This window comes from Podarcis vaucheri (genome assembly GCF_965113315.1).
Source record: "Podarcis vaucheri genome assembly, chromosome: 2".
Classification (NCBI taxonomy): Eukaryota; Metazoa; Chordata; class Lepidosauria; order Squamata; family Lacertidae; genus Podarcis; species Podarcis vaucheri.
The window spans coordinates 133,634,413-133,654,967 of record NC_138760.1 but is presented as its reverse complement, the minus strand read 5'-3'; the positions used below and the strand labels follow the sequence as shown (position 1 = coordinate 133,654,967).

At 51.2% G+C, this 20,555-nt stretch overlaps 2 protein-coding genes across 4 annotated transcripts in view; both read right to left on the bottom strand.

The window, feature by feature from the left end:
• The window catches only part of LOC309525820 (uncharacterized protein), a 94,849-nt gene extending 80,084 nt beyond the window's left edge, over positions 1 to 14,765 (bottom strand). For both annotated transcript variants that reach the window (XM_082211420.1, XM_082211421.1), the window contains exon 1: positions 13,410 to 14,765. In XM_082211420.1, the coding sequence (XP_082067546.1) occupies positions 13,597 to 14,754 (1,158 nt within the window). In that variant the 5' untranslated portion in view covers positions 14,755 to 14,765 and the 3' untranslated portion in view covers positions 13,410 to 13,596. The remainder of the gene's footprint in view (positions 1 to 13,409) is intronic.
• Positions 1 to 20,555, bottom strand: part of LOC309525831 (uncharacterized protein) — a 71,458-nt gene that overhangs the window by 43,743 nt on the left and 7,160 nt on the right. Inside the window, exon 1 of one of the 2 annotated variants that reach the window (XM_082211443.1) lies at positions 4,743 to 4,864. The exons of the other annotated variant lie outside the window; for it this stretch is intronic. The gene's annotated coding sequence lies outside the window, so the exon portion shown is untranslated. Of the gene's footprint in view, positions 1 to 4,742; positions 4,865 to 20,555 lie in introns of those variants that run through there. 2 annotated transcript variants of the gene reach the window in all.

Here is a 20,555-nt window from a genome sequence, read left to right as displayed (position 1 = left end):
GCGGCTGCCAGTCGAGTGGGGGCGTCGCTGGAGGAGGAGATGTGGGCCTGACTTGCCCTGCGGGGTCCTGGGGCAAGTTCTGCACCCCATAGCGGGGAGTGGAGAGGGGGCAGGAGGGGGTCAGGCTGTGCCCCCTTCCTGCCCCCAGGAGGAGTCTTTTCAGGGATTGGGGGGGGGTGCCGCTGCCGGGGATGGATCCTGAGACCTTTTCAGGAAAGAACTGAAAGAGCTTGTTTGGAGGGAAGGGAAATGATGTTTCCTGGGAGGGGGAAGAATCCCTTTTTGCCCCACATTCCTCTCCCTTGGTCACTGAGCTCCGCTTCCCAGAGAGGAAAGAAGTTGTTTAAGAGAGAGGCAGGTTAGAGGGGAAGGGTCTCCTCCCTCATTTTCGGAAGAGAAGAGGCCTGGAGAGGAGGAGGAAGAGGGGCCACGTGATTGGGAGGTTTGGGGAGGGAGAGGAAGATAGAGAAGGGCTCCCCTCCCCGTGGATCAGAAGGGTGGGAGAAGGGCTGGGGGGCTCCCCCCAATGTTTGCATTGCAAGATCCTTTTTGAAGGGCAGAGATGGAGCCAGCCTTGAGGGAGGGGGGGCAGAGAAGAGTGCTCCCCCCCCAAAGCAGCCCCACTGGGACACTGAGCAGTCACCTGGGGAACACTATCTTCTCTCCCCCAAAAAGGAAAGACGTGGTCTTAGACGCAGCCTCTCCAACACTGTTTTATGGGTTGGGACACATCCAGCAGCTGGCCGGACTCTGCAACTTCTGTGTCATGGGTGTGGCAAGGATATCTAGAATACCTGTGGCCCACTCAAGTTGTGTCCAAGAATTGACAGACACAGCAGTGGAGAAAAAGAAGGTTATATTTTATTGCTGAGCAATATTGACCCAGTGGATTAATTTCCAGAGCCTGGGCAGCGAAATCCTTATGGAGTGGGGTTTTATACTGCAGCACAAACAGCCGAAACCTGACATAATCGTATATGGCAGCAAAAATCAAACCAATGAGCGCGCACACAAGCTTTTCCCCTGACCATGTAAAGAATGCCCTTGCTTCTGCTTTTTTCTCAGATGGTACATCAGCCTGCCCTTTTCCCCAATTTACAGTAAGAAAGAGGAAAAGAAACTTATTTTGAAAGCATGGACAACCCCCCGCCCCCGCTACTGGCTAGAACATTGCGGTTAACTATTTTTTCCAGTTCCCCCGACTCAGCCGCTGAGGAGCTGTCTCCAAGGGAGGAAAGTGCCAGCACATCAGATTTATTATTTCCTTCAAATGTTAGCAAGACACTGGGGGAGAAATGGGACAGAGGTCAGCTTTGGATTTCTAAAATCTAAGCATTTTAGTTCTGCTGAAGCCTTGAAGCCTTAGCTATTAAAAACCAGTTAGATACATGGATATATGGATACATACGGATATATATGATTATATAGAAATCATAAGGGTAAAATTATTCCAGGTGGTCTTGCCACATGGGGAAAACTGGGGTTTGGTTTTGACAGCTCCCCAACTCCTTCCAGGTGAAAATAACAAGTCTTGGGGTGCCCTACCTTAAAGTGCTTTCCAACTTTGCTGGAGTCTAGCCCTGCGGATGCTGGATTGATCAGAAAACGCGAGACGGCAGGCAAGCAATGAGGAAGCAAATCAGTGGCCAGAAGGGCTGATCATTTATTTGTGCAACAAAGGTCTCAATCTCTAAGGAGAGCAAAAAAAGAAAAGGTCCAGGACAAAGATTACATGAATTTTTAATAGTTCCCACAACACATTTATCATAGTGTCATCAAAACATCACAGGTATGTCCCGGAAGAGGAGTGGTGTTGGGCAGAAATCTGTGATCCAGACATGCCCATGTCAATCACACCTTGTTTCAACATGCATCTAACACAAGGAAAAGAAAATATCATCACTGAGGTCCACTTCCGAGGGTCTTCTGGCAGTTCCCTCACATTTACAGGGTACCAGACAGAGGGCCTTCTCGGTAGTGGCACCCTCTCTGTGGAACACACGCCCCCCAATATCAGATGTCAAAGAGAGAAAGAATTCCATACCTTTTGGAAGACCTCTGAAGGCAGCCCTGTTCAGGAGCAGGGCGGAGATCTCTCCGAAGTGGAGGCTTTGCGATGAGAGATCCGCTGAGGAGCGGCTGGCTGCCTTCAGGTGGTGCAGGGGCTCTCAGGTGCAGCCTCCGGGCTGCCTCCACCTTCCCCAACCCCAGCAACTATTCAGCCTGGCTGCCTAATAAATAATAATAATAATAATAATAATAATAATAATAATAATAATAATAGTGGTGATAATAATAGTAATAATATTTTATTATTTATACCCCACCCATCTGGCTGAGTTTCCCCAGCCACTCTGGGCAGCTCCCAATTGAGTGTCAAAAACAGTAAAGCATTAAATATTAACAACTTCCCTAAACAGGGCTGCCTTCAGATGTCTTTTAAAAATAAGATAGCTGCTTATTTCCTTGACATCTGATGGGAGGGCGTTCCACAGGGCAAGCGCAACTACCCAGAAGGCACTCTGTCTGGTTCCCTGTAACCTCACTTCTCGCAATGAGGGAACCGCCAGAAGGCCCTCGGCGCTGGATCTCAGTGTCCAGGTTGAACGATGGAGGTGGAGACGCTCCTTCAGGTATACAGGACTGAGGCCGTTTAGGGCTTGAAAGGTCAGCACTGTAGCAGGAACCCCCCCACCCCAATCATTCAGTTTGTACAAACTTCACACACACTCACACTCACACACTACATACGCCACACTTCTGTTATAAATTCATAGAAAAATCAACCATACATCGGATTTGCAGTGTTCCATTTTTATTTTACTCCATATGACAAGGACTATCAAAGGGGGGTGGCTTGGTTCTGGTCAGCCATAATCCCTTCACCATCCCAGCACATCCACAGGAGCCCTGCCCAGTTGCTGTGCCAACCCTGATGGTCCTAGACAGAAGACAATCAAGACAATCACAAAGAACTTGCATATGGTAGTGGATTCAGCACCGACTGAAACAAAGGACAATGATCAGATCTTCCCTCTGGGGGCAGGAAACTGCAAACTCCCCTTTGTCTCCTGGAAGTGACTCATGGGCAGGGGGAAAGGAGGAACCAGCCAGGTGACAGGACACTCAGGTTACCACCACAACTCCTCCCTCAACCACTCCTTTCTGTGATGTATGCGTGATGTTTCTGGGGGTGGGCTTGACCTAGAGGAGGGGAATTTCAAAAGTCTTTATAAGACTTTGCACACCATTTTTCTTTGTCTTTCCTCTCTCTTGCAAATGAGGGGAACACCCTGTTGCAACAGTTCAATAAAGGCCAAGCCTACAGGCTGCTGTTTTGCTCCAAGTTATAACTGGTTGGTGTCTTTGTTTTGTCCAAGGGAGCACCAACACTTTGAATTGTGCTCAGAAATGTACTCAAATATTCCTCTGCAGTAAAGAAGGCAAATGGAAGCCTTCCCATTGTCTTTGTGCTTACAAATACTGCCTTAAGGAGGGATGAACAGGGTGAGCCTGTGACCTGGATTCAGGAACTAAAGTATTTACCATCACAAAAGAATGGCCAGGCTGCCCAGGTAATGCAGTTAGTGACCATTAACAGGTATCCTTGAGGACAGGTTTTCTGCTGTAGACCGCCTCCTGTGATGTATTCCTGCTGTAGACAGTCTCCTTCTGTATGATATTGGGGGGGGGGTCTTGGGTGGGCAATTTCAAAAGACTATATAAGGCCTTGCACACCTCCCTCCTGGTTGTGGTGAGGGGGGGACACTGTTGCAATAAAAATCATGCTTACTAGCCACTTTGCTTCTCCATATTCTCTGCTTGGCCTCTGTTATTTTCTCCTACCTATATGGAACCCACTTAAGGACTATATGGGCTCATGGATACCCCATAAGGGGAAAGGAGCAGGTTTTCCTTATAACAAAGGTCGTAAGACTATGTTTGGTTGGCACGCTTATTTATGGCAGGATAAAACTAAAACACACAAGAGCTCTATGAATCAGGTTATTCAGAAAATCCTTTTTACAATATGGGATAAATATAATAATATGCTGGAAAGAAAAACACCTCTTTGGCTCCAACCCACAAAAGCAACAGCTTTTTTTAAAATGGAATAGGGAAGAAGCAATGGGCAACTTACAGAGATCTTTTCGGAAGAAGAAATAAAACTGAATAAACAGGATGAGGTGGGAGGTGTGGTGGCGGATTGGTTTCAATACCATCAAATCATCTTGTTTGGACAAGATAAAGGGAGAGGCTCACAGTTTGAAAGAGATATTATTGAGAGGAAAGAGAAAGTGTTTCCCAAATTTCAGGTAGAAAATTGTCCAATCTGAAGAAGTGTGCATGCAAACGAAAGCTCATCCCCAGAAGAAGCTCAGCTGGTCTCTTGGGGACCCAGCCAGGCCCCCCACGACCCCAGGGAGAATGGGGGGCCTCAGCCCCACCCCCAGCCCTGCTCGGGGTCCTCCTTCCCCTTCCCGCCAAGGCCTCCAGGGGAGGGGCAGGGCAGCTGAGCATCTCTCGGCCCCCCAGGAAAGAGAAAGGGGAGTCTGGCGGTGCTGCTGCTGCTGCCCAGGAGATCTTGCAGGTCTTGGGTCCCCCCTTCCCCCCCCTGGGTCGGGGCCTGGATCGGGGCCCCTGTCGACGGGCCCCAGGGAGGGCGCTTTCTTGGGGGGGGTCTCTTCGTCCTCCCCCCATATTCCCCCCTGTATCCCCCCCTTCTCTCCCTCCCCCTTTACCTCTTGGTCCTCCGCCTCCCTGGCTCCGGATTAGTCCGCTTTCCTTATGCGCAAAGAAAGGGCGGCGGGGGGGGAGGGGGGGCTCTTCAGCGACGCCCCTCCTCCTCCTTTCCCTGTCTGGCCACTTCCGGCGCGTTTGGCAGCGCCACTTCCGGCTCCTTTCCCGACGCGCGTGTCCCTAGAGCTACGTCCCCAAGAGCAGCCCCTCCCTGTGTCCGGAGGGGAAGGCGACGGGGCGGCGCTGCCTCGGGGGCTCCTGCTCTGGGGGCTCCATGGGGACCCGGCCCCCGCCCCCCCCAACTGGGCAAGTGGAGGCCGGGGGAGGGTCTCCTTCTGGGCCTCCTTCTGCATGCCAAGCCCTCCGCCGGGGTCCTTCTGCCTGCGGAGCAAGGGCTGCATGGCTGAGCTTCGCCCCCTGACAGCCCAGCCCAGCTCCAAACACCAGCCCCTCTCCCCCCCCCCCGTTGAAACACCACCCCCTGGATTGAGAGGGGTTCTTGAGTGTTGCCTTGTCACTCACCTGCAACACCACAAGAGTCCTGGGAAAGGAAGGGGGGAGCTGCATTTCTGCAGGCTGAGGTCCATCCCTCCCTCCAGCTGCCCAGGCCCCAGCACCTCCCCCTAAGAGGGAAGGGTCCCAGTCTGGAAACCCCCCCTTCCTGCTGGAGATGAGGCAGTGAGGGACTCCAGACAGACAGAGGCGCCCTTGCTCTGGAATTCCCTCGCCAGCAGGGAGACTTCAAAAGCCCCCCCCCCCCCAATGCCTCCCCCTTCCCTCATTTAGGAGGGAGACTTCTCATCTTGTGGTTGGGTCATTTCAAATCCAGTTTTTTTCTCTCTCCCTGCAATTTTAATACTGTTGTTGGTTTCCTTGTTTAAATTATTCTGTTTACTAGTGATTTTTCACATAGTGTTTGTGAATGCAAAGCAATTGTGGCTCTTGGTTATAAATCTGTGATCTAGACATGGCCTAGTCAATCACACCTTGTTTCAACATCCATCTAACACAAGGAAAAGAAAATCCCCCCATCATTTAGCCCGGACACTGAGGTCCACTTCCGAGGGTCTTCTGGCAGTTCCCTCATAATTTACAGGGAACCAGGCAGAGGGCCTTCTTGGTAGTGGCGCCCTCCCTGTGGAACACACGCCCCCATAATAATTTATTATTATTATTAATTATTATTATTATTATTATCATCATCATCAGATGTCAAAGAGAGAAAGTAACTTTTGGAAGACCTCTGAAGGCCTTCAGGAAAGTTCTTAATGTTTGACATTTTACATGTTCATTTGTCATAGAACCAAGCTGGCACCATCCATTGGTTCTGGCAGGGTTCCAGTTCATGGTCAACAAGATTAAACAGATGCACGTTGGGCTGATGAGGTGGAGGTGAGGGACCAGGAGTGAGACCTTGGGGTCATGTTAGGTAACTCTGGGAAATTGTTGACCCTGTGTGCACTGGCTCGGGAAACTGCAAATCTCACGCTGGGGATGTTTAGGGAACCGATTGAAAATACACCTGCCACTCTCCTAATGGTTGTAGTGCAGATCTTGTTGGCATGCATCTCCTTCCACCCGTCCCGCTGCGAAGAACCATCAGCCTCTGCTGTAAATCAGCGACCCAGGCTTCGAAGCCGGGGCACACTATATCAGCAGAGCGAAGGCGTGAGGCTTGTGGAAGCATACTACAACTACGGATTTATTAATCATAAATCAGGACAAAAAAACATTTCGTCTCTCTCTTTGTATTCTCAGAGAGACAGAGAAAAGCAAAAGCTATACGCACAATGGAAGTTCCCAGCATACTGTGCTGGAATGTAAACCGACATGTGACACATAACAAACCCATATCTGCTCCTTAAGGAGGAATGGAAATTATTTATGGAGATCTATGGTGTGAACACATTTGGAGTACTGTGCACAGTTCAGTATCTGGGACCTTTCAGTTTGGAGAGAAGATGAGGAAGGAAGGACATGTCAGATAGAATGGAGAAAGAGGATATAGAAAAGGCCCCCCCCCCCAATAAAACTAAAACTCATGGAATCCAGTGAAGCATGAAGCACGAATGGTGGAAGATTTAGGAGAGCGAAAAGAAGGGTCTCCCCCCCCCTTCTCTGCATCCAGCCAGTCCATGATGGCAACAGCAACAATAAGATAATTACATCAATAGTATGCATTGCTCTGCTGGCAGGAGGACTCCCTCGGATCATGTCCAGTTGCAAAAGTGCAAGGAGGCTTTCCACCCTCAGGGCCCAGAGGGGCAAACGGAGAGGCCAATAGTGCCTTGAGTGCCAAGGAAAACAAACATGGAGTCCAGGCACGCTTCCCTGCGCAGCTCTGCTGCCTGTCCGTGCTGATCCAAAAATCCTTCCGGCCTCTGTCTCTTGCCGTTAGCAGAGTAAACACAGCGGTGAAGCAAATGCAGCATGTGGGTAGTAATCCAGACACACAGGCGTTTCTTATCTTGTTAGCCTTTAATCTTGAAGTAAACCAGATCTTACATCTGTCCGGGTGACAAAGCACACATCTTGCACCCTCTCTTCGCTAAAAGCGAAACCAGACTGCAACTCTCAGAGTCAGACCACTCCCAAAGAGTTTCTAACCACGCCTCAGGTAAGAGACGTCACCACAGAACTCCTTAACCCTGTGAGTTCTGAAACCAGTAACACCCCCTCTCGTCTCGAACCCAGAGGGAAACTGTGAACCCCTATTTACAGACCTCTTTGAGTTCAACTCACCTCCCATTGCCTTTTGCCTCCCACTGGCATCTATCCCAGGCACCTGTTGAACCCCTTCAACATTCCCAGAATCACACTGTGCGACACTTTCCCACGCACCCGTGACCTGAAACCCCTCTGACCCACTTGGGCCAGCAGTTGTGTCTTCTCCGTCAGACTTGTCCCCCTCTGACTTGACAACCCGTCCGTGAGCTTTCTCCATTACGCTTACCGGAGATGAAGCCTCACACCTGGACATTCCTTTCACAACCCTTGGAGATGCCCAAACCTGCCCTGACCCCTGACCCTGGACCTGGTCCCCATCACCGGGTTCTGAACCCTGATCCTGGACCTGGTCCCCATCACCGGGATCAGCCTCTGCCTCCCTCTCCTCCCCTTGAGGAGACTTTGCACCCGTCACCTGGTGATGTATTCCCTTTTCCTTGAAAAACTCCTCCAGAGCAGACCCAGTAAACTGTGACCCTCGGTCGCTCTTGAACCCTTGCACCCTGGTGGAGAACCTTCGTTCCACCTCTGCAACCCAATCCTGGATCAGTTGCACCGCCTCCCCCTGTGATTTGAGAGAGAAACACCAGCCAACCTGGCTGTGGTCATCTGTCAGCGACAGCACATACCTGGCCCCACCCAGACTCTCACACCTCATGGGTCCTGACAGATCTGTGTGAACAAGCTCAAAGGGCTCTTTGGCTACCCTCCCAAACCCGGGAAAACCAAGTACCTTTGCACCTTTGCATGCCCTGCACCCTTGGGACCTCCTCCCACATTTTGTGATTTTACACCCTTTTGTGCACCTGTGCAACTTTTGCACATGACTGGGAACCTTAGCACACTGCACCTGTGCTTTTCCAGCATTCCCACCACCCTCCAGAGGTGTCTCCAGAACAAAGAGATTGTTCTCCCTCTGCACGTTGACCAGTTGTCTCCCTCCTCTGAAAATGGAACAGGTGTCATTTTCAAAACAAACATTGTATCCCTGCTTCATTAGAGCTGATACAGATAATAGACAACAATTCAGTCCCGGCACAACGTAGACCTCTAGCTCCTCCTGTAAAGGAGAGAAAAACACGTTAGCCACCCCACAGACTGATTTTTGTGTTCCGTCTGCGAACATAACAGTCATTCCAGTTGAAACAGCCCTGCAGTTCCGCATTTCGCCAGCAGGTTCGCTTATCAGGTGACGACTGACAGTAGTCTCCAAAACCCAGCGCATCACCATGTCCTGGCTGGAGTTGTTCTTCACAGTTGCCATAGAAGCAGTGATAAGAAAACAAACCTCCCCAGTGTCTGAGCCACGTCCTTCCCTTGCGTTCCCATGCTGGCCTCCTCTTCCAGACTGATTCCCATGGGAACTCAGCTGGTTGACCTTGGCAAACTTGGCAACATCCTGTCTTGCCTCTTTGCTCCGGTGGGGGCAACTGCCACGCAGATGTTGAACTCCAGTGGAAAAACACTGCCCAGGGCTCCTCCCAGCTGGCCTCCTTCTCCTTCTTCTTCCGGAAAAGCACTCCTTGCCAGCTTTGCCCCCTCTGAACCGCCATCTCATTCCAGCAGGCTTCTTAAACTTGCCTTTGGAATCCTTCGCCCCCCCCGACCTGCTCACCAGCGCTCCTTGAGGCTAAAACATCAGGAACAGGGGCTACAGCCATCTCTAGGCTTTTGTATTCCTTCCCCAGGGCTCTGGCCTCCTGCTGAAGCTTCATAGCAAACGCAGCAGTACATCCCCAGACAGCCCTTGCTGACTTCACGTCCTTGCCCAACTTCTTAGAGTGAGCTTTCCAGACGGAATGTCCTCCAAGACCTGGCTGCCTGCCATTGTCTTCCGTTCTCCCAAGGGTCCCCAAGCTTACTCACAGCTTATCCAGCACCCCGTCCGGAGAGACGATTTCCTGCTGCTCTCGAACACAGCACAGGCAAACCTTTGCGTCTTTCAGCTAGCTGCTTGCCTCAAAACTCCGGCCACGTCTTAGTGGTTAACTTTTCACATGGCAGCTTAAGCTCAAAACCATGTTCCTGGGACTGAGCCATCTCCTTCTCCCCCGGGGTAAGCTTACTCACGACAGCAACAGCTTCCTCCGGCCTCCGGCAGATCGGCCTCCCAGCGAGCTCCTTCCAGCCTCAAAGACAGCTCCGGCTGGCCCCAGCAACATTCCTGCTGGCTTCCCCCACATGTGGGACGTTCCTGCAATGCTTCAAAGCTTTGGCAAACTGTCCATAACCTATTGGCAAACGGAGAGGCCAATAGTGCCTTGAGTGCCAAGGAAAACAAACATGGAGTCCAGGCACGCTTCCCTGCGCAGCTCTGCTGCCTGTCCGTGCTGATCCAAAAATCCTTCCGGCCTCTGTCTCTTGCCGTTAGCAGAGTAAACACAGCGGTGAAGCAAATGCAGCATGTGGGTAGTAATCCAGACACACAGGCGTTTCTTATCTTGTTAGCCTTTAATCTTGAAGTAAACCAGATCTTACATCTGTCCGGGTGACAAAGCACACATCTTGCACCCTCTCTTCGCTAAAAGCGAAACCAGACTGCAACTCTCAGAGTCAGACCACTCCCAAAGAGTTTCTAACCACGCCTCAGGTAAGAGACGTCACCACAGAACTCCTTAACCCTGTGAGTTCTGAAACCAGTAACAATCCTGTCTTGGGGCAGCTGGTGGAATTGCAGGAAGCTGACCCTTAGCACTCTGGGTTTGGGACCTACCGGAACCTCCTTCCACATTATACTCATCCATATTGTTTCTCGCCTACGTCATTTTGGGGATAGCATTCTACACACACTTATGTCACCATGTGCCCCTCCCAACATTGCTTTGAGATGCTCTGGTACGGCCCCTTCTTCCCTGTGCCCCCTTCCCTCCTCATGCAAGACGTGCAACTGGGAACAGAGCCTTTCCTGGTTCTGCCAGGGAATGCCCCTTTTATTTCTCCTGCCACCAAATATATCTATACACATTATATCTGACATAATGCATCTATAAATCAAAAGAATAGTTCAGGGTTTCAAGATTACCTTCGGCATATAAGTAGGTGCTTTCAATCTTTCTGTGTCTTCATGGTTCCACTATTGCAACTATAACAATGGGAGTTATGCTGCTGTTCCTATAATATTAGTCTAACTCTGCTTCCAAAGCAAGACCACCAGTCTCAGCTCCACTTTGAGCAACTCTCCATTCCCAGATACAAACATTTCCAGCTCCCTCCACCAAACACCAACACCAGCTCACTCCTCATTCAGAAGCTACACTCCTCACTACAGATTCACATTAAATATTATATTCGACTTACTATTGTGAAATGTTACCTTCATTATTTAAATACATGTCTAGACAACATTACATGCAAACAACAAAAGCTCACATACGCTGCATGCGTTTAAGATTGATTTCCTGTTATTGATGTGAACGAAAGTATATAAACTTATATAAGGACACTTATGAGAAGAAGTGGAAGGAAATAAAAAAAGAATTAGAGACTTGGGGAAAATTGAATTTGTCCCTGTGGGGGAGAATATCCACAGTTAAAATGATGGTATTGCCAAAGATTATTTTTATGTTCCAAACAATACCTATAATTAGAGGCGTATAGTGTTTTAAGGATTGGTAGAAAGACCTTGCCAAGTTTATTTGGCAAGGGGAAAAAACACGAATAAAATTTAAGCTACAAACAGAGTTGAAGGAAAAAGGAGGCTTCGCGGTCCCTGAGCTTAAACTGTACCTTGAGGCAGTGTGCTGGACATGGACTAAGGAATGGATATTAATTAAAAACACGGAAGTCCTAGATCTGGAGGGATGGGATATTGTGTACGGGTGGCATGGCTACATAGGCTATAACAAGGTTAAATCTCACAAAGGATTTTTAAATCATATGGTGAGAAGGGCATTATATGAAGTATGGGAGAGGAGTAAAAAATCAGTAGTAACCAAAACACCATGGTGGCTGTCACCAATGGAATCTATGTTGGTCCACAGGCTGAATATGAACAGCGATTGGCTAACATATAAGGATTTAGTAGAGGAAACAAGTAGTGATCCAAAAATAAAGGACCTAGGCAAATTGAAACAGAAGGGAATAACCTGGCTGGAGTATTATCAATTAAAAGCCGCCCTTGAAAAGGATAAAAGAACCAAAGGATTTGACAAAAAAAATCCTATCTAGAGAAGGATATTTTATATAATAATCAAAAGACACTTTCTAAAATGTACAAACTACTTTTGAATTGGCAAAAAAGAAGGAAGATATCAAAGAAATTACAGTAAAATGGGAGAGGGACCTGGGACATACGATCAAACCCAATATTTGGAACGAATTATGGACTAAAAATATAAAATTCATGGCTTGTCTCCTTATAAGGGAAAATCTTATGAAAATGTACTATAGGTGGTACCTGACCCCTGTAAAACTTGCAAAAATAAATAAATCAAACAATAACAAGTTCTGGCAATGTAAGGAAAAGATAGGCGCACCTAGTTTTTTGGGGGGGGAATAAAGGGGGGGAAATTATTTCCCCCCCAGGCGTGGGGCTGGGTCGGGGGAGGCCCAAGCTTCCCCCGACCCCAGCCCCCAAACAGGCAGCTCTCTGCAAGCCGTGGGAGCCCAGCACTGGCTCCCGCTGCTTGCGGGGAGGTCCGCAAAGCCTGGACGCGCTGATCTCAGCGTGCGCAGGCTTCGGCATGCCGGCAACTCTCCGCAAGCAGCGGGAGCGCTCCTGCTGCTTGCGGAGAGGTCCGCGAAGCCAGGAGAGCAAGAGGGGTCGGTGCGCAAAAAAAAGCCCGTATTCGCCCCATAGGACACACACACATTTCCCCTGCATTTTTTCTTTTTTCTTTTCTTTTACCTTTCCTATAGTTGCTTATGTTCTGTGTCATGTACTTCAATACTTTTTGTACTTTTTGTACTTTTTTTTCATTACTCTTAAGAAATTTTCCTTTGTAATTTTTGGCTGCTTATATTTATATGTACCTGTTTAAGCAAAATAAAACCTATAAAGAAAGAAAGTGTCAACTTAGAGAAAAACAGGTCCTACACTCTAAAAAGTGTTGCATAATAACCAAAGCAGGATGAACACTCCTTCTGTCTAAATCATTCTCTTCTTTGAGTTAATTGATGGCCTGAAGGTGTTTCCACTATTACAGCTCTTACCCCTCGGAGTCTTTTGATGGCTTGTAATAATAATAATAATAATAATAATAATAATAATAATAATAATTTATTATTTATACCCCGCCCATCTGGCTGAGTTTCCCCAGCCACTCTGGGCGGCTCCCAATCAGTGTTAAAAACAGTACAGCGTTACATATTAAAAACTTCCCTGAACAGGGCTGCCTTAAGATGTCTTCTGAATGTCAGGTAATTATTTATCTCTTTGACATCTGATGGGAGGGCGTTCCACAGGGCGGGCGCCACTACCGAGAAGGCCCTCTGTCTGGTTCCCTGTAGCCTCACTTCTCGCAATGAGGGAACCGCCAGAAGGCCCTCGGCGCTGGATATCAGTGTCCGGGCTGAACGATGGGGGTGGAGATGCTCCTTCAGGTATACAGGACCGAGGCCGTTTAGGGCTTTAAAGGTAAGCAACAACACTTTGAATCGTGCTTGGAAACGTACTGGGAGCCAATGCAGATCTCTCAGAACCGGTGTTATGTGGTCCCGGCGGCCACTCCCAGTCACCAGTCTAGCTGCCGCATTCTGGATTAATTGCAGTTTCCGGGTCACCTTCAAAGGTAGCCCCATGTAGAGCGCATTGCAGTAGTCCAAGCGTGAGATAACTGGAGCATGCACCACTCTGGCGAGACAGTTTGCGGGCAGGTAGGGTCTTAGCCTGCGTACCAGATGGAGCTGGTAGACAGCTGCCCAGGACACAGAGTTAACCTGTGCCTCCATGGACAGCTGTGAGTCCAAAATGACTCCTTGTAAGACTTCCACTACAACTGAACCTCTTTCCACACTCCATACATTTAAATGGTTTCTCCCCTGTGAGTCCGTTGATGTCTTCTAAGGTGTCCACTATCAGTGAAGCTCTTTCCACACTCCATACATTTAAATGATTTCTCCCCTGTGTGCGTCCGTTGATGTCTTCTAAGGTCTCCACTCTGACTGAAGCTCTTTCCACATTCCATGCATTTAAATGTGAGCCAGTTGATGTAGTGTTAGTCTTCCACTGTCGGTGAAGATCTTTCCACACTCCATGCATTTAAATGGTTTCCCGCCTGTGTGAGTCCGTTGATGTCTTCTAAGGCCTCCACTCTGAATGAAGCTTTTTCCACACTCCATGCATTTAAATGGTTTCTCCCCCGTGTGAGTCCGTAGATGAATTCTAAGGTCTCCACTCTGACTGAAGCTCTTTCCACACTCCATGCATTTAAATGGTTTCTCCCCTGTGTGAGTCCGTTGATGAATTCTAAGGTGTCCACTCTGACTGAAGCTCTTTCCACACTCCATGCATTTAAATGGTTTCTCCCCCGTGTGGGTCCGTAGATGAATTCTAAGGCTTTTGCTAGTAGTGAAGCTCTTTCCACACTCCATGCAATTAAATGGTTTCTCCCCCGTGTGAGTCCGTAGATGAATTCTAAGGCTTCTGCTAGTAGTGAAGCTCTTTCCACACTCCATGAAATTAAATGATTTCTCCCCTGTGTGAGTCCGTAGATGAATTCTAAGGTTTCCACTCTGACTGTAGCTCTTTCCACACTCCATACATTTAAATGGTGTCTCCCCTGTGTGAGTCCGTTGATGAATTCTAAGGTTTCCGCTAGTAGTGAAGCTCTTTCCACATTCCATGCATTTAAATGGTTTCTCCCCCGTGTGAGTTCGTTGATGAACTCTAAGGTCTCCACTTTGACTGAAGCTCTTTCCACACTCCATACATTTATATGGTTTCTCCCCCGTGTGAGTCCGTAGATGAATTCTAAGGCTTTTGCTAGTAGTCAAGCTCTTTCCACACTCCATACAATTAAATGGTTTCTCCCCCGTGTGAGTCCGTAGATGAATTCTAAGGCCTCCGCTAGTAGTGAAGCTCTTTCCACATTCCATGCATTTAAGTGGTTTCTCCCCCGTGTGAGTCCGTTGATGAACTCTACGGTCTCCACTTTGACTGAAGCTCTTTCCACACTCCATGCATTTAAATGGTTTCTCCCCCGTGTGAGTCCGTAGATGAATTCTAAGGCTTTTGCTAGTAGTGAAGCTCTTTCCACACTCCATGCATTTAAATGGTTTCTCCCCGGAGTGAGACCACTGATGTTTTCTAAGGTTTCCACTGTCAGTGAAGCTCCTTCCACACTCCATACTTTCAAATTGTTTATTGTCAGGGGTTCAGAAGCAGAGACGCAGAGAAGGGTGGAAACAGAGAGCGAGGGGGAGGAAGCCGAAGGGAGAATGAGTGATGATGACGAACCGAGATCCCCAAGCCTAAGCAGTGAGTCAGAGGACTCCCAAAAGGGAGCCCCAGTGAGCAGAGCAAGGGGGGGATCCGGGGGGACACCCCAGGAGGAAGGGAACAGAGGAGATTCAGAGAGCAGCAGCTGGAAGTCGGGACCCACGCTCAAGACTGAGAGCAGCAGGGAGGAAGGCAGCCAGGCATCGGGTTCCGGAGGCCGTCAGCAGGAGGGAGGGCACGAGTCAGGGGTGGTCACGCCCTCCTCAGAGAGCGAGGCAACGGTCAAGAGGAAAGTAGAGAGTTGGGCGCGCGCGCCAAGTTCAAATGCAGCGGAAGCTGGAGCAGTAAGCAGCCCGGAGAGTGAGCCAGGTCCCAAAGCCCGCCGAAAGGAAGCGGAAGGATCAGGGGGGTCAGCGTCAGAGGAGAGTAGAAGGGAGGAGTCCCAGGGGGGCAGAAGGACCCAGAGACGTAGGGAGAGGCGAAGGAGGTGGAGCAAGGCTAGGGTATTAAGCTGGTGTGCAAGAGGCGGGGACTCAGATGGGTCTTCGCCGACCTAGGGCAGAAGGTGTAGAGCTGCACGCTGCAGTTCGGAAATGAAACCTGTAACTCAATAAAGACTCTTTTAAAGTGGACGCTGTGTGGCGTGGTCCTATGTGAGCTGGGACCTGGTAGCAGCTCTGACAGTAAGACCCATCTCATCAAAGCTTCAGAAACCTGAAACCTCGCAGCGGGAGCAGAAGCCGCTAGGGGAGGAAGAGGGGTGTCTGTAAGCAAGCTCACAAAGGTTAGCAAGATGACGGAAGAACAGAGGATCTCCGCGCTGCAAGAGGCAGTGACCCAGTTGTCCTCAGAGGTATTGGCTTCCAAGAAACGGGAGGAGGAGACTACAGCCGCCTACAGAGACCTACACGCCAGGTTTGAAATGCTTGTTAAGCAAGGGCAACCGGGACCCAGACCGGAGGGCGTGGGATTGGCACGGAGAGCAGGAGGGCTTGTGGCTCACTTCGATGGGACTTTGCAACAGTACCCTAATTTTAGAGCAGACGTAATGTGCGCACTGCAACTGCTGGCAAAAGACTTTAGAGATGAGGAAGAGAAGGTGGGGTTCATATTGTCCCATTTGCATGGGGATGCCAAAGCCTGGCTGCGCAATTTGTGGAGGGATAAAGATCCGGCGCTTCAGAATGCAGATGCCTTTATCAAAGCGATGGATGCGTGTTTTTTGTCTACTATTGATGTGGATCTTGCCAGACGGGAGATTCATGGACTAAAACAAGGGAGGGCGAGCGTCCGGCAGTATCACGCCCGATTTTTTGCGCTGGTCAGTGCTTTAGAATGGGATCGGGATTCGCCCCCTGTCAGAGACCTCTTCTGGGAGGGTCTAAGTTCTGCGGTTAAGGATGAAATTGCAAGGGGGGAGAGGCCCCGAAGCACGCAGGAGGTGGTCCAAAGGGCGCTGACTGTGGGGGTGAGGCTGGAAGAACGTCCATGGTGCAGAGATGAAGGACGTGGAGGGCGCGAAGCAGCGAGAAGTTTCTCTTTCGTTCCGAGGGAAGCAGCGCGTGCGCAATCCACACCTCCGCCAGGAGGGGGAGGGGAACCGATGGAGGTTGGAGGTGCAAGGGCTCAGTCAGCAGCCAGAGCCCTAGCACCGGCAGCAGTGAAAGCGAAGCCTCCTAGAGGGAACAGGAAGTGTTACATCTGCGAGGATCCAGGCCATTTGGCGAAGGAGTGTCCCCGGAGGCTCCACAAGCACACTGCAGCCTCAGCAATGGTGACTGCAGCAACGCAGCAAGGAGAACCACAGCAGGGAAACGACGATGTCTGGCTGGAGACGGAGGCACTGGGGCCCAGCCAGACGCATCTGTGAAGCAGTCCCCAGCGATATTGCAACCCACGGATCCCCTCCCACCCAAACCAGTAGTGCAGCTCACAGCATCTCTTCAGCTACCCGACGGCGTCACTATCGAAGTGCCGCTTTCTGTGGATTCTGGAAGCAACGCAGACTTTATAGCGCAGAGCTTTGTGGAGCAGCACGCTATACAGCTATTGCCTGCCACTCTGCCCCTGCAAGTCGTCACAGTGGATGGCAGAGAGTTGCTAGGGGGGCAGGTGGTGAAGCAGACGCCACCGATGGTGATGCGCCTTGGCAACCACAGGGAAGTCATCAGTTTTAATGTCACCCAACTGTCGGACACGCCCATTGTGTTGGGCATGAGTTGGCTGGACAGGCACAGTCCGACACTGGCTTGGTACCAGAGACAACTGATCTTCGGCTCCTCTTATTGCGCAGAACACTGCATCCTGCCCCGACGGGAGGGAGAGGAGGAGGAATCACAACTGCAGTTGGGAACGTTGCAAGCGGTCCCCCACAAATACGCGAGCTTTTTGGAGGTCTTCTGCGAGAAGGAGGCGGACAAGCTACCCCCTCACCGGCCATATGACTGCAAGATTGACCTCCTACCGGGGGCGACGCTGCCGAAGGGGCGGCTATACTCCATGTCTGAAGATGAAATGCAGGAACTCAAACAGTTCATCGAGCATAATCTGGAGCGTGGCTTCATCAGAGAGTCCAAGGCAGTGGGGGGCAGTCCCGTTTTCTTCGTGAAAAAGAAAGACACGCCCCAAAAAAGACTAGTTGTGGACTACCGCCTTTTGAACCAGATGACCAAACCGTCTGATTACCCCATGCCCAGGATTGACGACCTCCTCGCGACGGTGCGCAAGGGACGCGTGTTCACCAAGTTGGACCTGCGAGGGGCGTACAATCTCATCCGCATGCGGGAGGGCGATGAGTGGAAGACGGCCATGTTCACACCGCTGGGCACCTACGAATACAGAGTTATGCCCTTTGGATTACAAAATGGCTCTCACTGTTTTCAAGCTTTTATGCATCACGTGTTGGAGGGACTCCTCTACAAGACATGCGTCTGCTTCCTGGATGACATCCTGATTTTCTCTGACTCGCAGCAAGCTCACGACCGAGACGTGAGGGAGGTGCTCAGCAGGTTGCAACAACATAGACTGTACGCCAAGCTGGAGAAGTGCCAGTTCGACACGACGGAGGTGGATTTCCTGGGATACAAGTTGTCGGACAAGGGGATAGCCATGGACAGCACCAAGGTTCGTGCGGTATTGGATTGGAAGAGCCCGCGCAACCGGAAGGAGGTCCAGCGGTTTGTCGGCTTCGCCAACTTCTATCGCAAGTTTATCAAGGGGTTCGCGATGCAGACGGCAGCAATTACGGACACGCTCAGCTCCAAAAAAAAGAAATTCATCTGGACGGAGCAGGCGGAACAGTCCTTTCAAGCGCTCAAGCATCTCTTCGCATCGGAGAAGCAACTGCTGCATATCGACCCCAGTAAACCGTTGAGGGTAGAGACAGACGCGTCAGACAGAGCCGTGGGAGCTGTCCTGCTGCAGCGAGACCCGCAGGGGGTGTGGCGGCCGGGAGCGTTCTACTCCAGAAAGCTCAGCAAGTCGGAGCAGAACTACACCATCTGGGACAGGGAGTTGCTGGCCATTCATGCAGCTTTCAAGGCGTGGAGGCACTTCCTAATCGGCGCCAAGCACACGGTGCAGGTCTGCACGGACCACAAGAATCTGGAGCACTGGCGCACGGCTCAGTTCCTGAACCAGAGGCAGATACGTTGGGCGGAGTTCTTTGCTGACTTCAATTTCCGAATAGAGTACGTCCCAGGCGACACCAACATCATGGCGGATGCACTGTCCCGAAAACCGCAATACCTAGAAGAGGTGACGCCAGCGGCGGCCATGCACATCTTCGCACCGACGGCGTGGGCGTGTGCCTCAGCTACAGTAGACCTGGATGCGGTGCGACGTGCATTGCGGGACGACTCATTCGCGCAAGACAAGATGGCGGAACTGCTCAGAGGCACGGCTACCACGGACGAGTTCCAGGTGCGGGACGGCTTGCTCCTACGCAAAGGGGCTGTCTATGTACCAGGAGACGACCTTCGCGCCAAGGTACTGCAACAGTTGCACGACGCACCCACGGCCGGTCACTTTGGCACAGAGAAAACGATGGAATTAGTCGCGAGAGACTTCTGGTGGCCCAGGCTGAGAGGAGAGGTCGCGGACTACGTCGCGAGGTGCGACACCTGCCAGAGGGCCAAGCCGGTACACAGACCACCGGCGGGACTGTTAGAACCGCTGCAAACACCGTTTGAACCGTGGGAGAGGGTGGCCCTGGACTTTGTGACGGATTTACCCAGCTCGAGAGGCAAGACAGCTGTGCTAGTGGTGGTGGACTTGTTCACCAAGATGGCACATTTCATTCCGTGTGCGAAGGTGGCCACGGCGGAACAAACCGCCAAAATGTTCATAGATCACGTGTTCAAAGTGCATGGCCTGCCACGGTCTATCCTGTCCGACCGCGGACGCCAGTTCATCTCGTCTTTCTGGCAGAAGCTGATGGGTTTTCTAAATGTCAAGGTCAATCTGGCATCAGCAAGACACCCGCAGACCAACGGGCAAGCAGAGAGGGTCAATGCCATCATGCAGCAGTACCTGAGATGCTATGCCAATCAACAGCCTGCGACGTGGGTGGATTACCTGCCGCTAGCCGAGTTCGCTTACAACAACACGAAGCACGTGTCCACAGGAGTGACGCCGTTCTTTGCCAACAATGGGAGGAATCCCAGAACCTTCCCGGGACTGGAGAGAGTGGGGGAAGGAGAACCACAGACGGCGGACGCGTTCGCGTCAGAGCTGCAGGCGGTCCACGATCAACTCAGACGGCAGCTGGAGCTAGCTAAGCACGCCTACAAGGTGCAAGCTGACAAGCACAGGCGGGTTGGCGAAGTGATCCAAGTGGGAGACTGGGTCTGGTTGGCAGCCCACGCAGTGCCGACCAGGTCACTTGCCAAGAAGAAGTTGGGGCACAAGCAGATCGGTCCGTACCAAGTCGAAGCGCAGATCAACCCGGTAGCCTTCCGACTGGCGCTGCCGGAGGGTTCCAGAATGCATCCGGTGTTCCACAGGTCGGTGCTCACTCCCTACAAGGCACCTCACAGGTTCCAGGAGCCAGGGACGGCGCCAAGTCCGCTCCGGGAACGGACGGAGACGCGGGAGGTGAAGCACCAGGACCACATCAACGAGGTCACGGAGATTTTGGACTCCAGATGGGGGGAAGAGGGAGTCGAATACCTCTTAGCCAGAGAGGGCACCCGGGCCAGCGCCAATAGCTGGGTACCAGACTACGCTTTGGAGGAACCCCTGCTCAAGGACGAGTTTCATGCCCTCTTCCCACACAAACCCATGCCAGCGAGCTTCTTCGACGACTGGTTGTTCACACCCACACTTTCTTCCAGCACGTTCCATGGATTCGACTCAGAAGGGGAACCCGCACGGAGCACCCGTTCCCCAGAAGGTTCACCGGCAGGTTCGGCATCAGGCAACTCGTATTGGTGGGACGATCGACCAGAGGAGCAATGGCGCAGGAAGTGGCTGGAGAGGCCAGGTCGAGCGACCGACGCAGAGACTGACATGGACGTGTTCGGGGAGGACCTCGGGTTCGAGCACGGCGGTACAGAGATGGAAGAACAACAAGTCAACGTCGACGACCGCGAGGGGGAAGACTCGGAGGTCTTCAGTTGGCGGCCACCCACGGGGAGCGACCTGTATCCAGCATTCCCTCCCATGATGATGGAGCGCCCAGCACCCACACCTGACAGCGGGGAGGGGGGAA